The sequence below is a fragment of the Strix aluco genome, chromosome 3, assembly GCF_031877795.1.
Source record: "Strix aluco isolate bStrAlu1 chromosome 3, bStrAlu1.hap1, whole genome shotgun sequence".
Taxonomy (NCBI): domain Eukaryota; kingdom Metazoa; phylum Chordata; class Aves; order Strigiformes; family Strigidae; genus Strix; species Strix aluco.
In genome coordinates this window covers 75404580-75428975 of record NC_133933.1, presented here as the reverse complement: position 1 = coordinate 75428975, position 24396 = coordinate 75404580, and the positions used below count along the sequence as shown (strand labels likewise).

Below are 24396 nucleotides of genomic sequence, written 5' to 3'. Positions count from 1 at the left end.
TTCAAGGCCAGGTTGGACGGGGCTTTGAGCAGCCTGGTCTAGTGGAAGGTGTCCCTGCCCATGGCAGGGGGGTTGGAACTAGATGATTTTTAATGTCACTTCTGACCCAAACCATTCTATGATTTTATGATATGAAGGGTCATCTCTGTGGTGCCTCTCTCTTCTTTTGTGGGAGATGAGGAATACAAAGTGGCAGCTATTTAGATAGCAAGAGTCCCTGGGTTACTAGCACAAGAGCTAATTTTCCTGACAAATATCTGCTGCTGATAAAGGAACTGATGATTCCATAATTGGTAGCTTAATCAACCATGGTGTCTTTAAAAATGTATAGAATTTCTAGAAAGACATATATATTAGTGTTCTATTCACCATCTGGATGTTTGTCATTTTCTTATTTTGAAATAGCTGCCAAAAAAGTTATTTAAAAAAAAAAAAAAAAGAGACTGCTATTAAGGTTAAAAGAACAGATCTTATGGGAGCCTTAGCATTCTTTGACCCTGGTGTCAGCAAATACTTGATTCCACCAGTTGTCATAATTCTTTCCTTGTACTTGCCAGCCAGACTCTTTTGTTAATGTAGGTGAGCCACACAGTTCACAAAAGTCAAAAAATATTTAAAACTTTTTTTTTCCTAGACAGGACAAAAAGCTAAATCCATGAACTTATGAAATGCACAGTCAGGAAAATAGAAATTAGTGGCAAAACCTTTGTCAGTGTTCACTCTTAGGTTGCATATGACAGAAATTTCACTGCAGGTTCTAATGTATTTTATAATTTGAATTGGTGTGTGTGCTCACACATTCATTTTATATAGTGAAGTTGTTTCTCAAGAACTTTGAAGTAATGTTTAGTTTGTCTCACAGGAATGTGGCAATGATATTGGGTAAGTCTAAATTCAACATTTGTGGTTTCTGTTTCACTTCTAAAACATTTATTGTATCACCTATTCTAATCAAAATATTTTGAGATTCCAGACATTCTGTAAAGAAAATGTTATTCCAGGTATTGATAAAACATAGTATTTTTCCCTACCTCTTTAACCAAAGAACTACTTAATGCTTAACTTTCACTATGTAACATCATCTGGTAATGTTGCCTACATAAGTAGGATGCATTTAGGGAATTTATACTGCTTGGTTACTAAACTAGGTACAGCAGGGACTTGACAGATTTTGCTGGCTACCTACACTTCACAGTATAAAGATGACTTCTTATGAGAATACAGATCATAAATAACTTTTTGCTAGAGAAGCTGAATCTTGTTTCATTTGATAAAGCAATGTCATTGGAAACATCAAGGTCCTAAGGGTGTGATATTACAAGGTACAGGCCAACTGACGAACTTTCTATGCAAAACAACTACCAAGACCAAAAATCTCTTTAAAGGTAACTGCAGGAACGGGGCATTTCATTCTAAATTGAAGTAATGCCACTATTACTTTGGCTGAAGCAAAACTGAAATCCTAAGAAAGGATAGATCTAATAAAAAGATATGTTCAGTATTTGTCCTTTTGAAACTCTGGGTGGTTGAAGGAGGAAGCACGAATTTCAAGAAACTTCAGAATTACTGATACAAATGTACTCAGGGAAAGTGAGTATCTCAGGGTGACAACAGGTTTATTGTCCAAGACTTAGCCAAAAATAATCTTGTTTTCAAAAAGCTGTTTAGGAACTTGATACTGATGACACTAGGTAATCTCATACTCACAAAGTAAGTAATAACCTAGTATTTGCTGTTTTCTATGGAGTAGAACTTTTACTTCATCCAACTGCAAAGCCTATTTAGATGCCGTCACTGAACATGCCATTAGTGAGCAACACTAGTTTCCAACACAGGATCTTAAGACCTTAAATAAAAGTTAAGGCAGTTTCATTGAAAGACTTTGTAAATCCAGGTGCTGGATAAGTCTTAATCAAGGCTGGACTAGATGAGAGCGTGGCTGTGTTAAGCCTGAGTTTTTGAAAAATTTTTTTTTTTTTCAAAGAACACAGTTTGAAAATAAAAATTCCTCCCCTGTGTAGGGGAGAGAAGGGGGAAGAGGGTGTCTAGAGATAAAGCCTTCTAAGCAAAATCTCCACTAAAGCCATTATTTCTTTTCGTCCATTAAGTCAACTTTCACCTAAGATTTGCCTACTGACTGCAATTCTTCTGCTTCCTACCTCTAAGACAGGAAGAGAAAATGACAGTCACTACCTAAGCAGCTGCTAGTGAGCCAACTCACAATACATGAGTAGGATTCCTTGGTGAGTTTCTTCACAGCACCTAAAAGGAGCTATGCACCAATTTTAGGACTGATCCAGCAGTCCTTTGGGCCTTTTAATGTAAAACTTTATCATGCACCATAAAATTCTTTATAGATAATCTAGAAAAAAATATCTGTGACATAATTACAAAAAGACAAAGTCAGCCTTCAGTCCAAAGTCAGACATCAGCAGTCAAAACTACTTGTATGGATGAATGAATGTTATAAAACATCAGTACTGTTGCTCTGAGGGGAAGGCTGTGAGCCAGCATGCAACAAATGCCAATTCTGCACCTAGTATAGCACAAGAGAAAAAGCAGGCAAATGTGTCTCACTTCATGGATGGATGCTACTGCTCTGAAACGCTCCCAAATGTTTTGCTCTGAGCCAGTCTCAAAGCCTTGTTGTAGGCTGAACTAATCCCACTGAACTTTTTCAACCTTCCCAATACTCAGTGAACTCGAGCAACTCACAAGACAGAGCTTCAAGCCATAAAGTTCTACTGGTGAGGTCGTATATAAGAAACAGATCAAAGTCCACATCACTATGCCTCTTGTAGCAGAGAACAATAAAAACAGGGTAGAATAGAGGTTGTAAGAAATGGGAAGTAGTGCGCCTACTGAGTGATTTAAGTACAGATGAAAAGCCTGGAACAGAAGAGGCCCACAAAATACAGAAGTGAGAAAAAAAAAATCTTGCAAACTGAAAAGAACAAGCAATCTAAAAATACTATGGTGCACGCATGAGGGAGACAGGAGAGGAAGCTTGGCTGGTGATGGGTAGGATGTATCAAACAGACCACACTTTTTCTCCTCTTCCATTTCAAGACATTAGTATAACAAATTTGAGAATAAATTTTAATAACTGTTCTAATTTTAGATTTTCTTTCCATGTGACTACGAGTTTCTGCAGTTAGTAAGCTACCATCTTAAATGTCTACTTTTCATCTAACCTCGTTACATTTTTACTTGATATTTTCTTTTTTGGAAATTTTGATGCAGAGCTCACTGACTGTATGAAAATATTAAATGGCCACAGGATAATACCTTGTCATTTTCCATCTACATCCTTTGATTACTTGCAGATACTGAGAGAAGCCCGCCTGCTTGCCAATAACTATAATTTTACTGGCCATAATTTCAATGAAATACAAAGGCATTTATTAATTCTTGACAAGCCAACTGTAGTATTAATTTAAGGAATATGTTGCAATCTAATTGAGTGTTATTTATTGACTCAACATCATGCCCAGTGCTTTGAAACTTGGATTCAAAAAACAACTAGTAATTGGTGCACAAATATTTAACAATGACATAATATGGAAAGAAAGCTGCTAGAATGTTTCCTCAGTTGCCCACTGACCCGTTACCTAAACCCTGTCTTTATAGCAAATGGGATGTAGCGCTTCTCAAGAAAACCATGTTTCTGTTGAAATTGGGAATTTCAGTCAACTTACACAATGTTGAAATTCTACCTACACTGTGCTAGTGTTAGAAAATATCTAGCAGCCTTAATTTTTGCTTTTCATTGGTGATGAAAGGCAAGCACAGATGAAGCTTCTTATTAGTTTTCCTGTCTGAATGTAACCAGAATCTTTAAAAATGATCATTTTTCAGAGATATGAAAAGCAGGCCGCTCAAGGACTTCTCATTCAGTTATGCAGACAGAGAGTGCATGTTACAAATAGATGTTTTATGACATAAAATGATTTATTTTTAAAAAAAAAAACCAGGAACATCAGTCTTTTTTCATTGTATGTATTTGAACACCCCATTTTCTCAAATTTATCCACAAAGTCAGAACAGCTGTGTACAGGTAATTTGTTTTTCAGTTGTTGACTTTTTGTGCATATGAATACACACTAGCAGTTGTCTGTAAGAAAAAGCACTTTGTCAGACCCTAGCAAAATATGAAGGTTTTAGGACTGTGCTACAACGAGATGACAATAATGCAATGAGTTGGGAACAGGTTCAAGGTTTATAAGGAAGACTTACGTTCTAAGGAAGACACTTCAGCATCCTACAGGTAGGTTCTAAAGATGCCTTCTGCTAACTGAAATGAGGCTGCACATAGAGCCTGTCTGGGAAAATATGGTATTTTAGGTCACTAAACTCTCCTTTTGCAAAAACTATATTCTGAAAACTCTCCTTATTTATTTTACAGTATGTACATTTACACAGCCTGACTTATTTTAGGTGAGATTGACTGATATATGAATCAGCATCCTTTTAAAGGATGTAACCAAAACTGGAACATCAAGTGGTTGTTTGCTTTGTCTATGTATTCCGCACTCCTATGCTCCTCATGTCTTTCAGCAGCATAGGTCTGTAGATTGCCTCCAAGCTTTCCATGTATTCTAAATAATCACTCACTCGAAATCCATGGAGTGCTTCTTCCTGCACAAATACACACAGAAAACATTTATTAGCTAGGAACAAAAGATGCACAACTTACATTTAATGAATTCCAAGCTTCTAAAGATAGCTCATTTTGTTCTGCTTGTCACAGCCTGGGTGTTTAAAATACACACATTTTATTACATTTCATTTAGAAATAAAAATTTGGTAATATCTGCTTCCAGACAGCTCTTTCTAATTACAGTCTTGGTAACAAACAGTTTTTTCAGGTGGATGTTGTTCATCTCATTTTCAGAGAACATGCCATATGAAAATTTTTAAGGAAAACAAAGTAAGCTTTAAGAAGGCAAAGCCAGGTACTAAAATATTCTCTTAGAAGTTTTCTATACCAGCACATGGCATCCTAAAAGTTTGCTAGTATGGCTTTTATATCCAACTAGATTCTCAATAAAACCAGGAGAATGACAGTACATCCTAATTTTTTAAATTGATGATAAAGAAAGGTCTTTAGAAAGTGCTTAAATAAAAACAGAATAAACACTTCTGCATCATCACAAACAATTAATTCTTACTAGTTCCAAAAAAAAGAGTGAAAGAAGGTGCCCTCAGGAAATAGAAACAAACAGCCCATGTTCCTTCTCGTTGCTACTATATTAGAGGGAGAGGGAGGACGTGCTGCAGAAAGCAGGATCCTGAAGAACAGTCTAGCTAAAAGGGGTGAATTTGTTGCTGCTTTGAACTGGAACAACGTGTGCCCACCATCTACTAAGCAGTATTACCACTGTTGGCAGCATGTGCTGCAAAAAATTCTCTGGAGCCAGACTGTCTTATCTGCTGGTGTATTGACTGTGCATCTCTGCTAAGTAGAATTCTCCTGAGAGCATCTACTCAGGCTTGGAAGGCTGCACTTTGGCTTCTAAACAGGAATTTGAGATGGTCTTTATATTTCTCCTCCCCTACTCACAAGCGAATGCAAAGGCATGATTTTACCTTCCAAGTGGCTCTTCATGCACTGTGAGAAGATTGACTTCAGTGGAAAAGCACGTACTAAAGCACTGGTCAGCACCTTAGTTGTCAATAATATGGCCTATACTCACAGAAAATAAAGTGTAGAGTCGCTAAATTATTCTTAGAAGAGACTGACATACTGGCCTATATGTGCTATATTACAAGTCACAAATCCTGTAGCTCCAGTTTATCTATTTTATCCAAATGAAACAAATGAAACCAAGATAGTCAAGATGGCTTTACTGAGGTGGCAGGTGACAGTATTCTTGGTTCACATGTGGAAATTACAAAATTCATTCTTCCATGAAAGGTTTAATAAAAGACCAAGCAATAAATTTAAAATTCAGTTAAAGCTGCAACTTCAAGACATCTCGAAGGGATCATAATGTTAGTAACCCATCTCAGCTAACAGTAAGAACCAGAAAGAGGGAAAAAATGTTCATGGACAATTCATTACTTCTACTTTCTTCTTGGCACAGGGGAAAGGCAAATTATAGAGTAATAGAAGATGATCTCTTTGACAGGTTATCATCTGTTTATCACTAGAAGGACACATTGAAGGGATAAATGTTTTGCTTATTTTAAGTGCTAGGCATAATGTCATCTGAATTGACAGACAAGTTGTTTCCAACTCCTTTTTTTCATGTGCAAATGAAAGTATATTTATATTTTAGAAATAAAATATTTGGTTTTAATTTTAATAGCTAGCCAGAACTACTTATTAGATAATACCAACAAAGGTGTACTACTGTCAAATCATCATCTTTATATTACAGATATAAAGCAGGTTAGAAGCTTAAAACTAGAAAGTACTATCAGTTCTTGGAAGGAAAACAGGCAGCAAGACTTGTTCATATAGCAAATGACCATTGCTAGTATAAGTTCAGGATATGATATTACATAAAAAAAATACAAAATGAATATTCAAAGGTTGTTGGGTTTTTTTCTTAACTTGGATTATGTTCTCAGAATAGTTTATACTTCCACTTTTAAGAGAATTGCTCTACTACAGTAATCCAAATTGCTGAGAAATAGGCTAAAACTTGAAACTGAACTTGGTTATTTCAATAAAAGGGCAGCTGAATAACACCTTTGCAAGTTCTAAACCCAAGTCACCTCACATGAAGCCCATAATATAGCTGAAATTGAATTAATACAATGACAGAATTTTTTTTCTTTAGATGAATTAAGAGCTATCAAAGGCAAGACTGGAGTTTAAGTATGCTGTTCACTCCTCTTTCTACAGTAGTCGCTCAATGTACTCCAGTAGTGCATTAATATACAGTATTTCTCATTAATTTAACAGTGCCATGTCAAATCTTTCACCTGTTTGTACTGTTGGTGATAACATATAAATTCTCTTCTATAATTTACATGAACTATCCCCATAATGCCATCAAGATAAAGCAGTTTTTAAGCCACATGGAACAAAACCAGGTCAAACAAAACAACTCACTCTTCAGACTGTGTACCAAACATTTTCAAGGAAAAAGACTAAACTGACATATTCATATTCACAAATATGTAAAGTGGATGCAAACTAGTCAGAAAACTATTGCTGTTAGGACAGAGACGCAGCTATATAGCTCTCAAAAGAATTTTGACTGCAGAGGAAAAAAAAAACACCAGAGAAAAAAGCAAAAAAGTCTCTGGGAAGAAGAGTCAAATATTTGTATCTATTCATGACTGCATCTATAGCTAGGCAGTACCCTGCAAAAAGAATCCAATAGCCAAAGGTAATTTATAATATGGCAAAGAATATGAAATTGTGAAGCTAGTTGTATAGTAATTGGCATCTGTTCAAAATAACAGCTAACTAAGCTTTGTGCCACATCTCTTCGAGCTTCAGTAGGAGACCACTGTCAAAACCCACCTTTCGGGAGAGCATCTGGTTTAATGAGATTGGGGCCACATAGAGAGAACGGAATCAAATGCCCTCATGACTTAATGTGACTATTTGCTTACAAAGGGAACTGATCAGGACAAAATGCAGGAAAGGTATTCTCTCAAAAATACTCTATCACAATTTCCTGCCAGGAAGTAAATAAAACTAAAGTATTATTTCACTCACTTAAAATAATCAATAACTGAAATTCAGTAAGAGCTTCAGATTAAGTAACATATATGTTTTCAATAATGAGAGCTTTGCTTCCCTCCAGCAATTGAAAAAGTAAAAAAGAAACCCTTACTTTAAGAAAAACCTGGAGATCTTGGGCTTCAGTGTGCTTCAGAATGTCTTGCTGTAGGTGTCTGAACACAGAAATACACATATATATTTGATAATCGGGACCAAGGAAAATACATATAGCAATGTAGTGACAGATCTCACTCCAGTCCATGTAATTCCAGAAACACTGAGTTATCCATTGCAGAGAAATCTAGATGAGAATAAAATTATAATTAAATTGCTGTAGACTTCATCTTAATTGATCAGCTTTATCTCTTTTCTATACTACAGATCCTTTTTCCTATAACATTATCCTACTTATGAAAATTAAAGTACAAAAGAAGCCAAGAATCACCATTTTTTTAAACCACAGCCTCTGAATAGACTTCCAGTGAGTTCTTCTAAACATAACACCCCGCATCTGTGCGTCTCACTTATCTTACTATATTCTGGCAACTCCTGGGGTTGATATATAAAACTCAAAGTCCAATGAAAGTGAAGGTGATTTTTTCAAGATTTTTTAAAAATGTGGCCTAGAGGGTAATGAGGGTGATGAAGGTGTTTAATGTGGATTTTCCTTTAAATTAAAATAGTTTTTTGCCTTATAAACGAATGTTAGGCCCTTCCCTAAGACACGTTTTCATTTAATGAAGTGGGTATGAAACACACTTAGCGACTCCTTTTTCCAGTTCTAAATCACAATGTATTAAGATGTGTATAGCACACTTCATTTAGTTCTAGACCACAAATCTTCTGCTAATCAGTCCTTAAAGTGTTTAAAAATATGCAGCAATAGAAGTACCAAGACTCTAATTAGATGACAGCAGTCATACTCTGGCATTAAATCTGTTTTCAGGTATTTATTGATGCACACAAGCACTTAAATACATCAGCGTTGTTTTCATAGTTCAAGGTTTGTTTGTTTTTAATCCTGCAGTAGAACTGCAAAATCACACAGAAGACACAGTGGCACCCACCAGTGGCATTTCAATAACATAGTAAATAAAAAAAAATATCCCCAAACAAAAACACTTGTCAGCAGTTTAGAACAATAACTAGAGTATTATTAATTGAGTGGAAACAATTAAAAAAGCATACAGTATAACTTACACAAGAATAGCTGAGGAAGGAATGACTGTCACCATGTTTTCACACCCCAAAACAGGAACCTTACTATAAGCACCTCATTCCTATGTTGAGATAAAGTCCCTCATCTGCCAATCTCCTCTCCTCAAAGGCCAAATCCCAAGCTGACTATTTTAAGCAGTATCTGGACCACACTGGCATCTGCCGCCATTAAGAAGTCTCTTAAGCTGCAAATCTTGTGGGGAAGAAGGAATTTTGAAGGCATACGATGAAAAATATTTTTCTTGCCATGGAACAGCAATAAGTTTTCTTACTGTGGTGAGAGGTCCTTTGCATTGGCAATCTAACTCATTATTGCACGAAGCTGTTTACGCTTCATCACAACTGTAGTCTTTACAAGTAATACTCCATACATAGCATTCCATATTACCAAAGAATTGTAGGAAGTAGGTAAAAGGAAAGTTAACATTATGGATAAATATTCTTCTTTAGTAACATCTCTTTAATACAGAAGATTATTACATCTGGGTAACACACTAGTTATGGTAGCTCATATAAAATCAATTTTGCTCTGGTATCACCTGAACTACTTGCTATTATACACCTATCCCAAACTAATCATTTCCTTCCTACAGAAAAATTGGAAAATTATTCCAGGGAATAATAGATTCTATTTATTTTTAATGATAAATGAGGGGTTTGCATATATTATTTTTATCAAGTTTTCTGCATGAACATGTAATGGAAGGTCATCAGCTGCAGTACACTGTCATTATTCTATCAAAGTCAGCTGCTTTCTATTCTCAGATGCTCTAAGTCACTGTGAATCCAATACTATATCTCTTACCCCTAGTTTTGTAACCACAAGTGCTGTATAGAAAAAACACAGTAGGTCCATAAGGACCTTTATTGTGTGGATTTAAGTCAATAAGTTGATGACACTTTGATATGCTTTCTTAAGTTACCTGAGATGGAGTGAAACCAGACATGTGGAAGGCTGAAAAGACAAGCGGCAACTCAGCTTTCAGCAACATTTCAATGTGGTGAGCACTGCAAAAATAGACTGGATGGATGCCAGATTCCACTGTGGTAATAGGCAGGTGCATCTGATTAACAACAACATCATCACCAACAACAAAAGTGAGGAAAAGGATTAGAGTCTACAAAAATGTGTTAGTTTAAAGTATTTTGCTGAGAACAATATATAAAAATATACAGATTTATTTGTAAGATAAGCCATCCCAGTTGTTTTAGAGACAGGAAACCTGGTACTACTATCAGGAAAAACACAGTTAAACTAAAGAAAATTTAAAGTTAGAAACTGTTATTAAATATATCCTGACCATTCCTTTTCATTAGCAATATAGTTTTTTATTGCATGTAAGCTTTAATTGTCAAAGCAGGGATGAAGAAACCGTTGTTATAATTTAAAAATAACAGACAGAGAAAAAAAAAGACTAATTTCTGTTGGATTTTTTTTCCCAATTACTGGTGGATAGAGTGGAACTTCTGTGGTATTTGAAGTAGTTTCCTGTGTGCACGTTTCTTTGCATGGATGGTATGACTGAAATTCTATTTTGTGCAGCAAATGAGGTTTTATCAGTATGGAAAACTCTGGATATCAGTGCCTGGTTTCTAGGTAATGAATCCTTGGCTTCATGCTAGAAGATCAAGGTACATCCTTTGAAATTTTCCTCCTTCCTGAGGTAGGCAGCATCACAATCCGATGGCTGAAAAATTCCTCATTCATGCTTTGACATTTTAGTTTAGTTTACGTTGCAGTAGTTATGCAAATAGGTTAATTAATGAATTTTCTCTTTGTGTTTTCAAGATATATTATGAAAAATAAATCATTTATGTATTGCGAATAAACATTAACACTGCAGCAACCTTCCTGCAATGCTGGCTAGTTCTTGTATGGAAGACGACACTGAAATTCTCAGCACTGATAGTGTTCAGCACAATTACATTCACACAACAGAGCAAAATTTCACTGTGCTAGAACAACCTCAGGGCTGAGCTCAGTGCTGTGAGTGGACCAATACGGTCACTTCTGGTGACAAGACAGACCAATTCATATCAATACAGAAGCTTGCATGCAGAAGAGGTACAGAATCTAATCCATGCTTCTTACACCCCGGAGTTCTCTAGTAAAGACTACCATTGCTTTATAGCATATGTGAAAACATTCAGACAACATGACAATGTAGAAAGTAAACTGGAAGGGTTTTATTTTAAGTAGTTGGAATCACCCCTAAGGAAATGATGTTTCCTATACTACAAACTTGATCCAAAATAATAATAATTTAAAATTGTCAAGCATTCGCTATTTGGGCAGTAATAATTTTTTTTAATTGACTGAATACATTCTAGTGTATTTAGCAAATTCTGAAACGGACAGTTTTACTAAAAGAATCAAAGGATGGACTTGCACACTGCAATAATAAAAACAAAGGTCATTCAACAGTATCGCAGCCTTGACACAGAGTTTAATGCAACTAACAAAGTTTATTTTACTGCCAGCTTTAAAATTCAGTAACACTGCCTTTATTATCAGTCCACCTGTTACTTCACTACTTTTAAACAACCATCTGAGCAGATGTCAAATCTATATTTTTCTGAGAGAATTTTTCAGGGTCACGTATTCGGTTAGAGGGCCCTAATGAAAACTTAATGCATTAAAAAAACCCATGCAAAACTAAGGAAATTGATAAAGTCTCCTTTAGAAACTTTCAAAGTTGCCTTTCAGAAAGAAACAGCTTATAAATTCTTACAGATATATGCAGTCTTGGTAGCCAGAGAAATGCTGAAACAAGAAGACATGAAAATTGCTGAAGAAACGTCAGTGTCTTCTCCCTGTCCCCTGACATTATGAGGAAGACAGAAGATGCAAACCAGTCGTAGCCAGCATAGCGCTCCCGCAAGCAGCCTGCGTGAGAAGGTTAAGGAACTTGGGCAGGGATCTCCTCCTCATGGCCCTGAAGGAACCACAGCCCTCCTCCTCCCCAGGCCCATGCACACAGAGGCAAGAGCTGATTTGTTAGAGATGGGACAAGGGGAATACAGCTGCAAAGAAGGCAGCTTCTTGGGGCACGACTGCCTCTCAAACTGAATTAAGAGAGAAGATTTAAGCTATTTTCCCTATACACTACCTTATTTCAAGTCCATAAGTAGTCAAGCCAAATCAACAAAAGTAAACAAAAAACAAGTAAAAGCAAAAACCCCCGCTCCAAAACAAGCGTGCTTGTAGTATAAGACAGGAGAATGGTGGAGGAGGAAAACAGGAGTTGTGAAGATTATGGGAAAAAAAATAAGTAAAAGAAAAGCTTTAAAAAAAGTGATTAAGCATGTTTTGACTAATGTACCTGAAGTGTATTTTAATAGTGATATGTAAGTCTACCTGAAGAATATAGCAAAGTTTGTTGCAAAGCAATATCTGTTTTATTTTTAAAAAAAGTTCCACAGTAAATCTAAAAGAATCAGAAATCAAAACATTCCTGCTGATCAGATTACAGCCACCATATATCATTACATGGGCAATACCATTAAAACTGTCAGTATTCTGGGAGTACCACAAATACTCATTAATGCTCAAAGATGCATTGCTGCAAACTCTTTACACATACAGAAAGATGTGATCCTACTTCAAAACAGTTTATGACCAAAATGAATGCGACACAACTTTAACAAAATACAGGAACAAAAGGGCGAAGATTTTCTTGAGTGCATTGGGTGTGCATTTTAACTTAACAAAATTTCAAAGTATAAGTGCTGGGTTTATTTGTTGTTTGTTTGTTTGTTTTGTTTTTTTTCCTTTCAGTACACAGTACACATATACACCACCATTAAAAGCCCAAACACAGTTCAAATTCCACTGGCATTTTTAGGTAATATAACATATTCCATCAAGAAAGGATACAAAGTGAAGATACCACAGTTCTTTGCTGTTGTTTCAGAAATTTCTCACAATTCATTAACACGAAGCACAGCTCATTTTCAGCTTGTTCTTTTAGCAAGTTTAGATATTTTCCATATCTAGCAAAAAAAGTTAAAAACCAAAACTGTTTAAAGGTTAATTATTTTTTTTTTTAATTCCTGTAAAGCAAGAACTCATATTTAAAATGCCTGTGGATGTTAAGCTGTCATAGCAGTGTTCATCACATACGCTATGTTGTAGATATACGCATAAATGGTTTAATAAAACCTATTATGCTTTATATAGGAGGGATACACACCAAAAATCAGTGTTACAATTCCTCACCTAAATTCATTTTAGTTCGGTTTTAGACACTGTGGTGAGGAGGAGCAAGTACTCTTGCTCATCACACAACTCATTTTCTTCACATACATTATTTAGAATTCCATCTAAGTATATTGTATGTGTAATTATTAGCATCAAAATTCAAATATTAATGCTAAAGATAACAATCTGTGGAAGTACAGACACATTAGCTTTTCCTTCATCACGGCTCTGCAAATTACCAGCCAAATAAAATGTTTAAATGGAATATAACTAAGCTTAGCTAAACAGAACCAATTAGAAAAAAAAGACACATAACTCAGGATAATGTAATTCTATGGTAAATCTTACTAACAAGTTACAATTAGCCTTTACAACAATAAAGGATAATAACCTATATAATCTGTAAAGATAGTTTAATTATGTACTAATACCTTTTTCATTTTCAAAGTTAGAATTCATCTTCTTAAAGGTGATCTTTAGATTTAAACGGTATAAAGTATTGAGTCGATAGATTAAGTATCATTAAAGTAATTCCATGTAAACCAAAGAAATCCTAGAAATACACTACGGAAATATTTTAATACCATGTACCTGACTGTCATTTCAACACCAAGCTGCTGCACAGATGAAAGACTTTCATTCTTCACATCTGCATCCATGGCTAAAACAAAACGGTATAATAAAGATATGATGAAATTATGATAAAGATGATTTTAACTGAATATTAATGTAAAGCTTCTTTTATGTATGAATACCAATCTGGAGAACTGTTTCTTATTTGAAATGAGTTTAGTAGTGTTTGCAAAGGATGCATCAAGAACCTGCATTCTTCATATATTTTTGTTTTTAATTAAAATCAGTATGGTTATCATTAGCTTTATAGCACGATGTAAACAAACAACATCTTTTTCAGTCCCATTTCTTAGTAGAGCTTCATCCTTTCTGGACAAGAAATCAGACAAAGAAGCATTTTCTGGTCTACTTTCTTCCATTTCGGTGGCCTTAAAGTCTCCTAGCTGTAAAACCAACTTTATTAACAAAAATTCTATTTTGATACGAATCACAGAAAACTTTATAACTGATGGATTTTAAAAAACCTGTATTTCTATGTATTCTTCTTTCACACAATAATATATACCCCAATTTCTGCATTTGTTTAAACTAAAAATCCAAGTCAGAGAAATTAATAAATCATGAATTAAAGCAACTTCTGTTGTAGTATTTTCTCAAAATTTTAAATTCTATATGTAATTTAAAATGGGGCATTGTTTCTCTCGTGTACATATATCATCTAAGATAACTACATCTCAGAAAAAAATTACAGTCCAATAACATTATGAGTTACAAAGCTGATGGCTTAAACCTTCAATATACTTCTTTCAAAGTGCTACTTAAAAAATAATAAACAAAACCAATAAATAAATAAAAAACCCTAACAACTGACATAATTTGTTAAAAATGTGGGTAACAGATGGCAGCAGAAGTTAAAATATATTCATGTAAGTGATAAATGTAAAAATCTGGTTAAGCAGATCACACAGTAACTTGATATGTATTTTTCCTATATCCTTTTCAGACAGAGAAATCAAATTGAAGGATTCCCTGGCTACCCATTCAGATAAAGACTCTATGTTCCTGGTAAGCAAACAGGAACTAAGGCATTAAAGATCAAATATTTACAGGTTAAGTGAAGAAATACCTCTGGTTAGGAAGAAAAATTAAATAAAAAAAAATTAAGAAGCACTCTGCTCAGATGAGATGATGTAGGTTGAAATTTTCATGAAGAAAACAATACAGAAAAATTACACTCAACAATGAAGCAATAGAATTCAGCAGGGAAAATACGGTAAGAAAAAAAACCCTGTTCTGTATTACAATTTTAATAGAGGACAATGATCTAAGTGTTAGGGTCATGAGAAATTAACCTTGTACTTTGGACAAATGCATTTATACATAAGAAAAATCATCTGGTCTTTGAGTAAAACAAATTTATCCAATAATCTGATGGGATTGAAATAGCAAACCCACACCAGAGATATTTTTTTACTCAAAGAACAGAAGTTCAAATACCTTGAATAGCATACCAGCAACACAGTATTTGGAAGAATACATGTAAGATCACTGGGCATTTCAGTTAAAAACTCAGAGATAAGTGAAACAGCTCCTGTTTGAAGTTACCTGTTTACTCAGGCTGCAATTACCATACTAAATCAATTCATTTTCAGGTTCCTGTGCACAACTATGAAGGCAAGAAGCACACTTATATCCCAGAAACCAGAGGGAATTTGAATGAGTGGGCTATGACTAATGGCTAATTCAGTCCTGACACGACCATATTTAATAGCAGGAGAGAGGCCAGCAGTATAACAACCTCTAAGACAGAAGGAAGCCCTGCCTCCATTTTGAGGTGGATCCTCCTGTGGGTGGCAATGCAGGTGCTAGTATCCCCGTCCAGCAAGGGTGTAATGAGTAACAGCTGTATCACAACCCACAATTGGAAACCTGTTTCCATTCTGTAACAGTTTACAGCAAGTACTGAATGCTTACTTCCCATTAACACTAAAAGAACACAGCTGATTTCACTGACTCTCATTGCCTTTTCTTCTTGATGGAATAATTTCTTTTCTTAGTTGCTGAAAAGGGTTTTCTCCTTATCAGTTTTCCTTTTGATATTTTCCCCTGTACTGTGAAAGATAAAATTAACATAAAGTTTGGATTGAATAATAATTCTATATTACACAGTACCTCATCAAGGCAAAAACTCTTGGTTTTGTACACCAGTGTATTTGAAACAATCATAGCTTCATCCACTAGGCAGTCAAGATGCTGCCAATACACAACTCACAATGTGAACACACAAACTGTGGTTCTTTGTCCTGGGTAAAAAGTTTTTATTTTCCATTTTGTTTACCAATTAATAGACTGGGAAGACTAGGCTTTAGAAAACTATAAAGTCATTTAGAATACACAAAGGACCACTTCCCACTGATTAAAAACTGGACCTTAAATGTTCCATTAAGCTTAGAAAATTGTTATTAACAATAAGTGGAATATTGAAACACTGCATTTTGCACTCCATGAATAAAAAGTTGACTAGTAAGCTTGCAGGAATATGTTGTGACTGTACTATTGTAATGATGCTCATACCTCTGATTTAATACATTGAATTTAATTTTCTACAAAACTCATTTGACAGATATTTAGCAATGCACCTGATATAACTGTCTTGAAAAACAATGAGTTTCATAACAAAAGGCATCAACAGATCAATTTTCTAAATAAGAATGACATTTATCCTCAAACAAAGGACAGAACACCTCTCTGAACTGTGAATTAGATGACAACGTGATACAGCACTGTGGCTATTATTAAATGTAATGAACAACATGCTTTGGCAGCTTCCTTTTTATTTATCTAATAAACCAAAAAATTCTATGTTGGTACAGGTATTTTACACTTCTTTCTTTAAAAATGTAAAACACTGTAACATAGATATTAAGCCAAAATTAAACTAGTGACTTGAAGGATACCAGAATTCTCTATGAGCTGAATTACAATTTTTAAAATAAATTGTTTTAACAGACAGTTTACTTTATCTCTCATTCTAAAATGCATTAAAAAACCCCACAGCGGTAACTGTGGACCATTTTTAAGTGTAAATGATACATATCTTTTTTAGCCACGCAATTGCTCTTTTATATTAACAACTTACCATACACACTTCAGATAAGCTAATCATAAGAAATATTAGTATTCCTGCTCTCGAATCTTTTTTTTTAAATCCACTATTTAACACAATCATTCAAAAGAGAAAATGTTTCCTTTGAAACACCAAGGAGTGTAAATTATTAATTCTCAGTGATAACTTCAAACAAAAACAAAAGAACACTACATGTGAAAAATCTTTTTCTACAATAAAGAAATACTTCTTTTTATGACTTGGTAATCTTCCTCTTGGCTTCCAACTCTTCTACCTCTAAACCAAATTCAGTGTTCCACAGAAAACCAAAACCAAAGAATTAGGACCTCTGATGCTTGAGTGCAGGGAGCAGGACAAAAAAAGGCAGAGAGGGCTCATTGAGCAACTTGTCCCATGTGGTTCTGTCAGGAATCCCAGATTTAGGCTAGATAAGGTATGCTTTACTGCCACTGACTATCTAGTCTTATCTTTAAAGAGAAGCAATCCTGTGCATCCAGTATAGTTCCAGATGCAAATCAGATGATCCTGGGGAGAGGTGGGGATTAACTTCTGCTTAAAAGCCCTTTCATTATTTACTCATTGTGGAGCAAAACCTAGTGATGGAAATGAATTTGAAGGTTTTCATCTTGTGGCAAAAGGAAAAGATGGGCAGATAGTCTTCTGTGGTTTTTACCTTCCAGGTCTTCCTGCAAAACTCTGAGCAATCGTAAATGTCAAAAAGGATTAGGGGGAATGGGAAGAACAGGCTGAAGGGAAAACAGGGAGCAATTCTTTAAGCAATCTTAGTATTTCCTTGCTTCAAGGTCATGACTGATCATTCATACTAACTCTGATCATACCCGTTTTCAAGCATCTCAATAGGCAGTACTTCTCAAAATATTTTGTAGCATTCAGGAGCACAAAAACGGACGTGTCACAAGCTGTGATTTGCAAAGGCAATTAAACTCTATCTATAGCTACAAACACTTCAAAGTTAGCTGGTATGCACAGTCCAGTAGTACTCTTCCTGATCAGACTAGGCTTCAACTAATTTACAACTCGTATGAAAGATTGCTTTCTTATTCATTTGCCCTTTCACCATGAAGAAGCTTCTATGTGTTTAAGTCAGAAAATAAGCCACATCGCATTCATACTGAAATGACAGGATGCCAAGCTCAAACAGCTTTATGGCATATTTCATACAACCTGTATGGTCTTTAGGCAATAATTAATTTATTTCCCTGTTTAACTGCTGTTACCCCAAAGAAACTACTAGCTCCCCTTCTGTGTGAAGTGAAGAAAATGACTGAAGTTGTTGCTCCCATTACTGAATTAGATTTTGCACTTCCTGGTGCCCAGGACAAATGTTTATATGGTTATATAAATAATCTTTGCAAAATGTTAATGAATGTTAAATTTTAACTTCAGTGATAGTAAGAAAGATTAGTTTTCTTTGTGCTGCATCTCTGACAGATGGAATATACTTTTGATTCAAAGGAACCATGTAAGTTAAATACTGCAAACAGTTGAGAAACCCATGATGGATGGAGCCACCTGCATAATCCCTGCAGCTGCTTCAAAAATCTTAAAAGTACATAATTATGTTCACTATCAGATCTCTAGTCCTTAGATTTGTCCATATAAACTGAAATTGTGGAACTCACTAATTTTTTTTTTTTAACTAAAAAAGCAGGTTTTTTTACTTACTCTTCAACAGGTACCTAAACATTGACACTGTCAGTGGGCAGATGCCCAAGCAGTCAGTATAGAACTGTATGTTTTGTCAGTACTTATCCTCTCTCCTTCTGATGTCCTTACAAAAGTTTTCTATTTTAAAACATTATTTGGAATTTGGGCAAGGCAGAAGTCATACATTTCTCACTATATTCTCTTCTGTCATTTTGCTACTGTCTTGATGGTGTCATCTCCTCTACCAGGCTTCTGACAGTCTGAATTTCATATTCATTGTTAGAATTGTGTATGAAATAATCCCATTTCAAAGAAAAGTATTATTATTGTTGGATTTGAACTGTGAATGGAGACAATGTAAACAAGATCCAAGAATAATTGCTGGAGAATGCTGTAGGCTTCTCATCAAAGCTAGGTAACCTCACGTGCAATTCCACTTTGACTGTTGAAAGTATCTGTTATGTCATCAGTACGGCTGTCATAAAAACACAGGATCAAAATATTTATACCTAGAACGTCTTCTTTATGTATTGGTCATCACAAATACTCAACAAAAATACTCTTCACAAATTTTTGGCAGCAATATCATTAAGAATGAACCACATTTTCAGTCCAGTTACATATAAACTGGCAAAGGGCAAAATGCTTTTTGCTAACAGCATCTTTAAAGTGGGCACCCATCTTTAAAGAAGTGCATTCATCAAATGATGCAGGAAGAAGGGAAGAATACCCTTCACTCTCTTTCAGCTCAATTTGGGGCTGTAGTCCCGTATTTCTCATTTGCTGCTCCTTCTGATCAGCTCTATACTGATAGCTTCCCATTGGTGTTTTTAAAATTTCTCAGTTCATTACCCAATCCACCTGACCCTAAGAAGATTAAAAGCCCATTAAATGATAGAAAGTTCCTATGAGATTTTGTTCAGCTGGAGAACTGAGCCTCATCTAGAGAAGGAATACACCATGACATTTGAGTTTTATGGCCAAGACCTGAAATCCCTGAGGTTCTGTCCCTTTTGGCAGTACATGGCAGAGCTGTTTCATAGACAAAGTCTGGTGGAAATAGAGAACTCAACTGCAAGGTTATCTGCACATCCAGAGCTACCAAAAAACCAGTTGATCCTGAAAGGTTGTAGCATTCCCAATTTTGGGCAGATTGCAACTCACGGCAGAGACCAATTAAGAAGTTCAGACACCAATATATTAGATGACTCTGCTAGTGGAATTCTTTGAGAAATGGATTTGTTGGAACCTTGAGAAAACTAATAAATTTCCACAAAGGATTTATGTTGCAATGAACTGGAATTTCCTAACAGGAATAGCAAGTAGCTATTTTAGGAACTTCATAACACTAATGTGTAATGCTTATTTTACTACTGTAAGAAATTTCAGTTTCTTGCCATCCTATTGCCTATTACAGCTAGACATCAATGATATGGTTTTCAGTGTTTTTTCTTAAGAAGAAAGAAATAAAAGCAAACTAGAAAGGATTAATTCTGGGAAAGGGGATAGACAGAGTTCATTAACATTTAATGTACATACTGTATGTTATTTTACTCATCTGAATCCACATCAGAGCAGTACCATTGCTGCTAGCAGAAAGTAAACTTCAAGTAAGATTTGTGTTACTGTTTATAATTAAACACTGCAACTGCATATTGATTTATCAGGTATTTTCCTTCCTTCTCTCTTATCTTGAAAACGATAACAACCCAAACTAATTTGATTTTTCCACATTTGCAAATTTTATAATAGACTGAAATCCTGAGGGATTCCACAGCAGATGGATGACTGTTATGCTAATTACAGCTACCTACAGGTTTAGAAAGCTGTCATTTTTTAAGATAATCAATTCCTCATTTCAACAAACATGATAAACACTGAATATCTATGCACTGTACTGAATCCACTTTTAGAAAAACTGTGACTTTATTAAAATTAAACAACTATTAGAAACTGTTTTTCAGTTCCTCAGACCCAAATTTATTCAAGAGAATGGTGGACACACACAATTATGAAGTGCATGTTTAGCTTGCTTAGATATGCAGCTAAAAAGATGCATCTGGAATATCGTTTACCTTCTAACAACTCATTAGCTTTACCCAATTCAGAAAAATGTCTCTTCTCTAACAGCAGTCTTAGGAGTTAGCTTAGATAGCACTTACACATACATATATGGAAAAGACACTGTGAAATAACATGGCATTCAATAATTAATTGTTCTTGGAGAAATTTCAACCCTTCATACACATTAGCAGAAAACCCTGGGACATGTATACAAATGTGATTATTATTTAATCAGCAAGAAACCTATTTTAAGCAAATAAGGTCTGATGAAGATTTGAGCGTGTTTTGTTTGTCCCTTCCGTACAAACATAGGAGGTGTAATACAGACTTGGGTTCTCAAAGCACATTCCCCATCTTCACAGGAATGCCACACTGTATGTCTTATGATGTAAAAAAGAACCTGAAATGAGTGTAAATTTAGCTATAAAACTGATTCTTACAATCAAGCCCTTTTACTGTTCCAGAGTGAAATCATAGATTCAATTTTAGAGCCAGACTTTTGTTTCACTTTCACTTAATCAGCATAAATTTATTTGTTTAAACGAGTTTCCCTGGACATCACACATTGCTACACCTGTCTGAAAAAAGTGCTATGAAATTTTAGTAACTATTCTCCTATAAAACTTAAAAGAAACCCTTGATGAAATATATGCTGTTTGCCTGAGCAACAGTCTTTCAGGGACTGGAGAACTCTTCACAAAAAGCATCTGTGCTAATAGTGTCACTGGCAGTGAAAGAAAGCATTAAGCCCTCTGACTACATTTCACATCAGTTTCTTACCACCAGACTACTGACTATCCTTCAGAAGGCTTCTCACTCTCCCATTTCCACGCTTGTCTTCATTAAAGCACATGGAATATCAAAAGTATTTGCAAATAGAACAGTTCATCAGCCAACCCTTTATATTTTGGAACTTTTATTTGAGAACTGAAAATGCAAACTTATTCAGAATTAATGTTCAATAGTGCCTGTATTAGACTGAACAAAAAAAATATTCAGAAAATACAGAAAGGAGTGTCATACAGACTGGGTTGGTTTCTCATGGAAAGGAAACCTGTCAAGCTCAAGAAAATAAGGAATTAAGACTTTTACTATCTTTGTTTTGTTTCTGTACCCTTTCTTTGGAATTTTCTGTTCTAAAAAATTAATTTAATGTATGCAACTGTCACAGGATTTTCAAACTTGGTATTTCTTCAAAGTTGGCATTAAATTTTAGATAAATAATGTAGTGTTGTTGCCACCTCCACCTAATCAACGGTTAATGATGAAATCACACATCAATGAAGAAGATGATCCAGGTTCAACCTTCCTGAATGTGTTTTAAATCCTAGCTTTGAACAAAAGGTTGAGAAGAGTGGATTGAAACTAAGTTACTCAATATCTAAGGGAACAGAGCATGGGCTACTGCTTCCCTTCATTACAGTTCTTCCACACTGCATGGAAGCACTTAACTGCTATGATTAAGAAACAACAGGATGCTGTCTTTGCTGGGCAAGACATCCACTTGGAGATTGCACAGTTAGATGTCTGTTCCTTATCTAGTTAGTTTTTGTCTTATTCAAACCAAGTGGGTCTTCCTGCTTTCCTAACAGGAAACACAAAGATAACCTTGAAAATTTAGGTCTGCGGGCTATACTGTTCTCCAGAGAAATGCGAGATAGGCATTCCACAAGATGGAAAAGGAAACTACACCTGGGCCTTCCGTATTATTGGAGAACACGTGATGCTTTGAACTGCAACCTAAAAAGAGAGAGAGAAGAGCAAGAGGGGCAGTCTAGGTTTCAAACAAATAATTTCTGTCATGAAGACATTATGGGGGCTTTTAAAGGAACCATCAAAATCATCATTTGAATTGGCAAGTATCAAAAATATGTAAATAGCAAGTCTTATGAGTCCATGAAAAGATTTTTGTTGCTCATCATGCCTTCGGAGAAGTTGAAAAGTAAATGACTAATGCAGGGCAAAAAAAAGCCCTTTAAGGATCTTTTAAGGAAAAATAAAATAGTGACAGAAAGAACTGTCACTTCAGCAACTCTCTTCATTAAGCAAAGAGACAGATTCTCAAATAAACTTAAGAGTAGTCTATTTGCAAGCTTTCAGAAGGTAAAGGCCACGACATAAAAGAAAGAGATCCTCTAAATTGCTAAAGGGTTTTATGCTTTGAAACTTCAAAGGCAAGTCTGAAGTCTCCAAGGATACTGTATTTGCATCCTATGGATGTGAGAATAAAGTATCAGTATAGATAACAAACTCTCCCCAAAGCAGGCTTGGTTCTCCAGTTAGTGGCAGAATAAGTACTCTGAATGACTGAACTGCAACCTAAGTGAAAAGTCTTGGACAGATAGTAAAGAATGAAAGTGCATTTTCCAGCAGATATTAACAATGCTTCTAAAAATTTTGCAAGTGCTTCAAAATGTTAAAATGTATTACTTTACACTCAGAATAAATTAACTTTATTATTCATCCTTTAATGTTGGCTGTAAGCACATCTATACAAAACTAACACTCAGATTGCCAACAATAGCAGGTTTTAAATACATATCCTTTAATACAATATGAATTGTATACCTTTGGGTTGATTATATATTATGGGGCTTCAAAAGGTGAGCCAGATTGCTTACACCATCTTAAATGTTTATACCACCAGCTTTGCAAATCACTCTACAATAGGTGTCAACAAATACTTTGAATCATACCCTTACCTGTTCTGTCCACCTTTCCATCACACGTACAGAAATGTGAAAGCCCATTCACTAATAATTATCTGTACTGTTTACTCAAGCACATCATCTTTTGCTCCAAAGTGAGGTATTTCCCACCAGTTATGAATTTCTGAGTTGTTAAAAACCATATTAAACAACCCTCAAAATGCTACAGATACATTTAAAATGGAAGTAATTTAAATATGAAGAGGCTGCATGGCAATAAATTATTAGGAGACTGACCTTTATAGTTTCCTGTGCTGAAATAACAATCTGATTGGCTTTCAGAAAGATGTGACACGAACTTTTCAATTAATTCTGCCAAAACTGCAAAAAGTAAAAATCCATTAAAACATTAGAGGCAATGACAAAATGTGGAACTACATTACTTAACAAAATTACAATATATGAGAAACTAAAGCTATTTGAATTCCTGCATGTTTATTCATGTTTTCATGGAGGAACAATTCATTTTGCATTCCTAACACCATTCCTAACTTAAATTAAATTTTAATAGCTTTACTGAGAATATATTCAGTGTAAACGGAAAGAGAATCACTTATTATCTTTATATCCTCCAAGGATTACTTCATAATTTGTTACACGGTTTCAATATGAAATGAAAATTAACTATAATTAAACCACGGTATCTTACCATATTTGTCTGTGTATGTAGACAGGAAATAAAAAAAAATAAAAACAAACTTACAACAGCCACACAACAAAAAACCGACACCACCCCAAAACTGTGTTAACAGAAGTAAATGAAGTTTTAAGGGCTGTTTAAAAAAAAAAAAAAAAAAAAAAAGATATAAAACTACATATAAACTACCTATGCCATCACAAGAAAAAAATTATTCACTTAAAATTAAGCAAAAGGAACATTTACTTTGGTAAATTCTGTCTTTTATGATGACCATAATGTTCTTATTCAGTTCTTGCTTTGAATCTGCAGATACTGCATTGATAAGTCAGATGCTGACATCTGGTCACTATGTAGGAAATTGTATCTCCCACCTCAACACGACATTAGCCAGGAAGTACACAAGAACTCTCAATGACAAATCATTAGCAAAAACTGTTGCCGATTCTTCAGTTCTCCAAGTTTGACACTACTGCAACTGAGCACACTACCACCTTACAGATTTAAACAAAGTAC

At 35.0% G+C, this 24396-nt stretch overlaps 1 protein-coding gene across 5 annotated transcripts in view; it reads right to left on the bottom strand.

Annotated features, from left to right (window-relative positions):
* Positions 1-3930: 3930 nt before the first annotated feature.
* The window catches only part of TBC1D32 (TBC1 domain family member 32), an 89170-nt gene continuing 68704 nt past the window's right edge, over positions 3931-24396 (bottom strand). For all 5 annotated transcript variants that reach the window (XM_074819234.1, XM_074819232.1, XM_074819233.1 and 2 more), the window contains 7 exons: positions 23481-23564; positions 13695-13764; positions 12780-12895; positions 11635-11789; positions 9826-9966; positions 7797-7985; positions 3931-4638 (listed from right to left, as the gene is read on the bottom strand). In XM_074819234.1, coding sequence (XP_074675335.1) covers positions 4519-4638; positions 7797-7985; positions 9826-9966; positions 11635-11789; positions 12780-12895; positions 13695-13764; positions 23481-23564 — 875 coding nt within the window. In that variant the 3' untranslated portion in view covers positions 3931-4518. The remainder of the gene's footprint in view (positions 4639-7796; positions 7986-9825; positions 9967-11634; positions 11790-12779; positions 12896-13694; positions 13765-23480; positions 23565-24396) is intronic.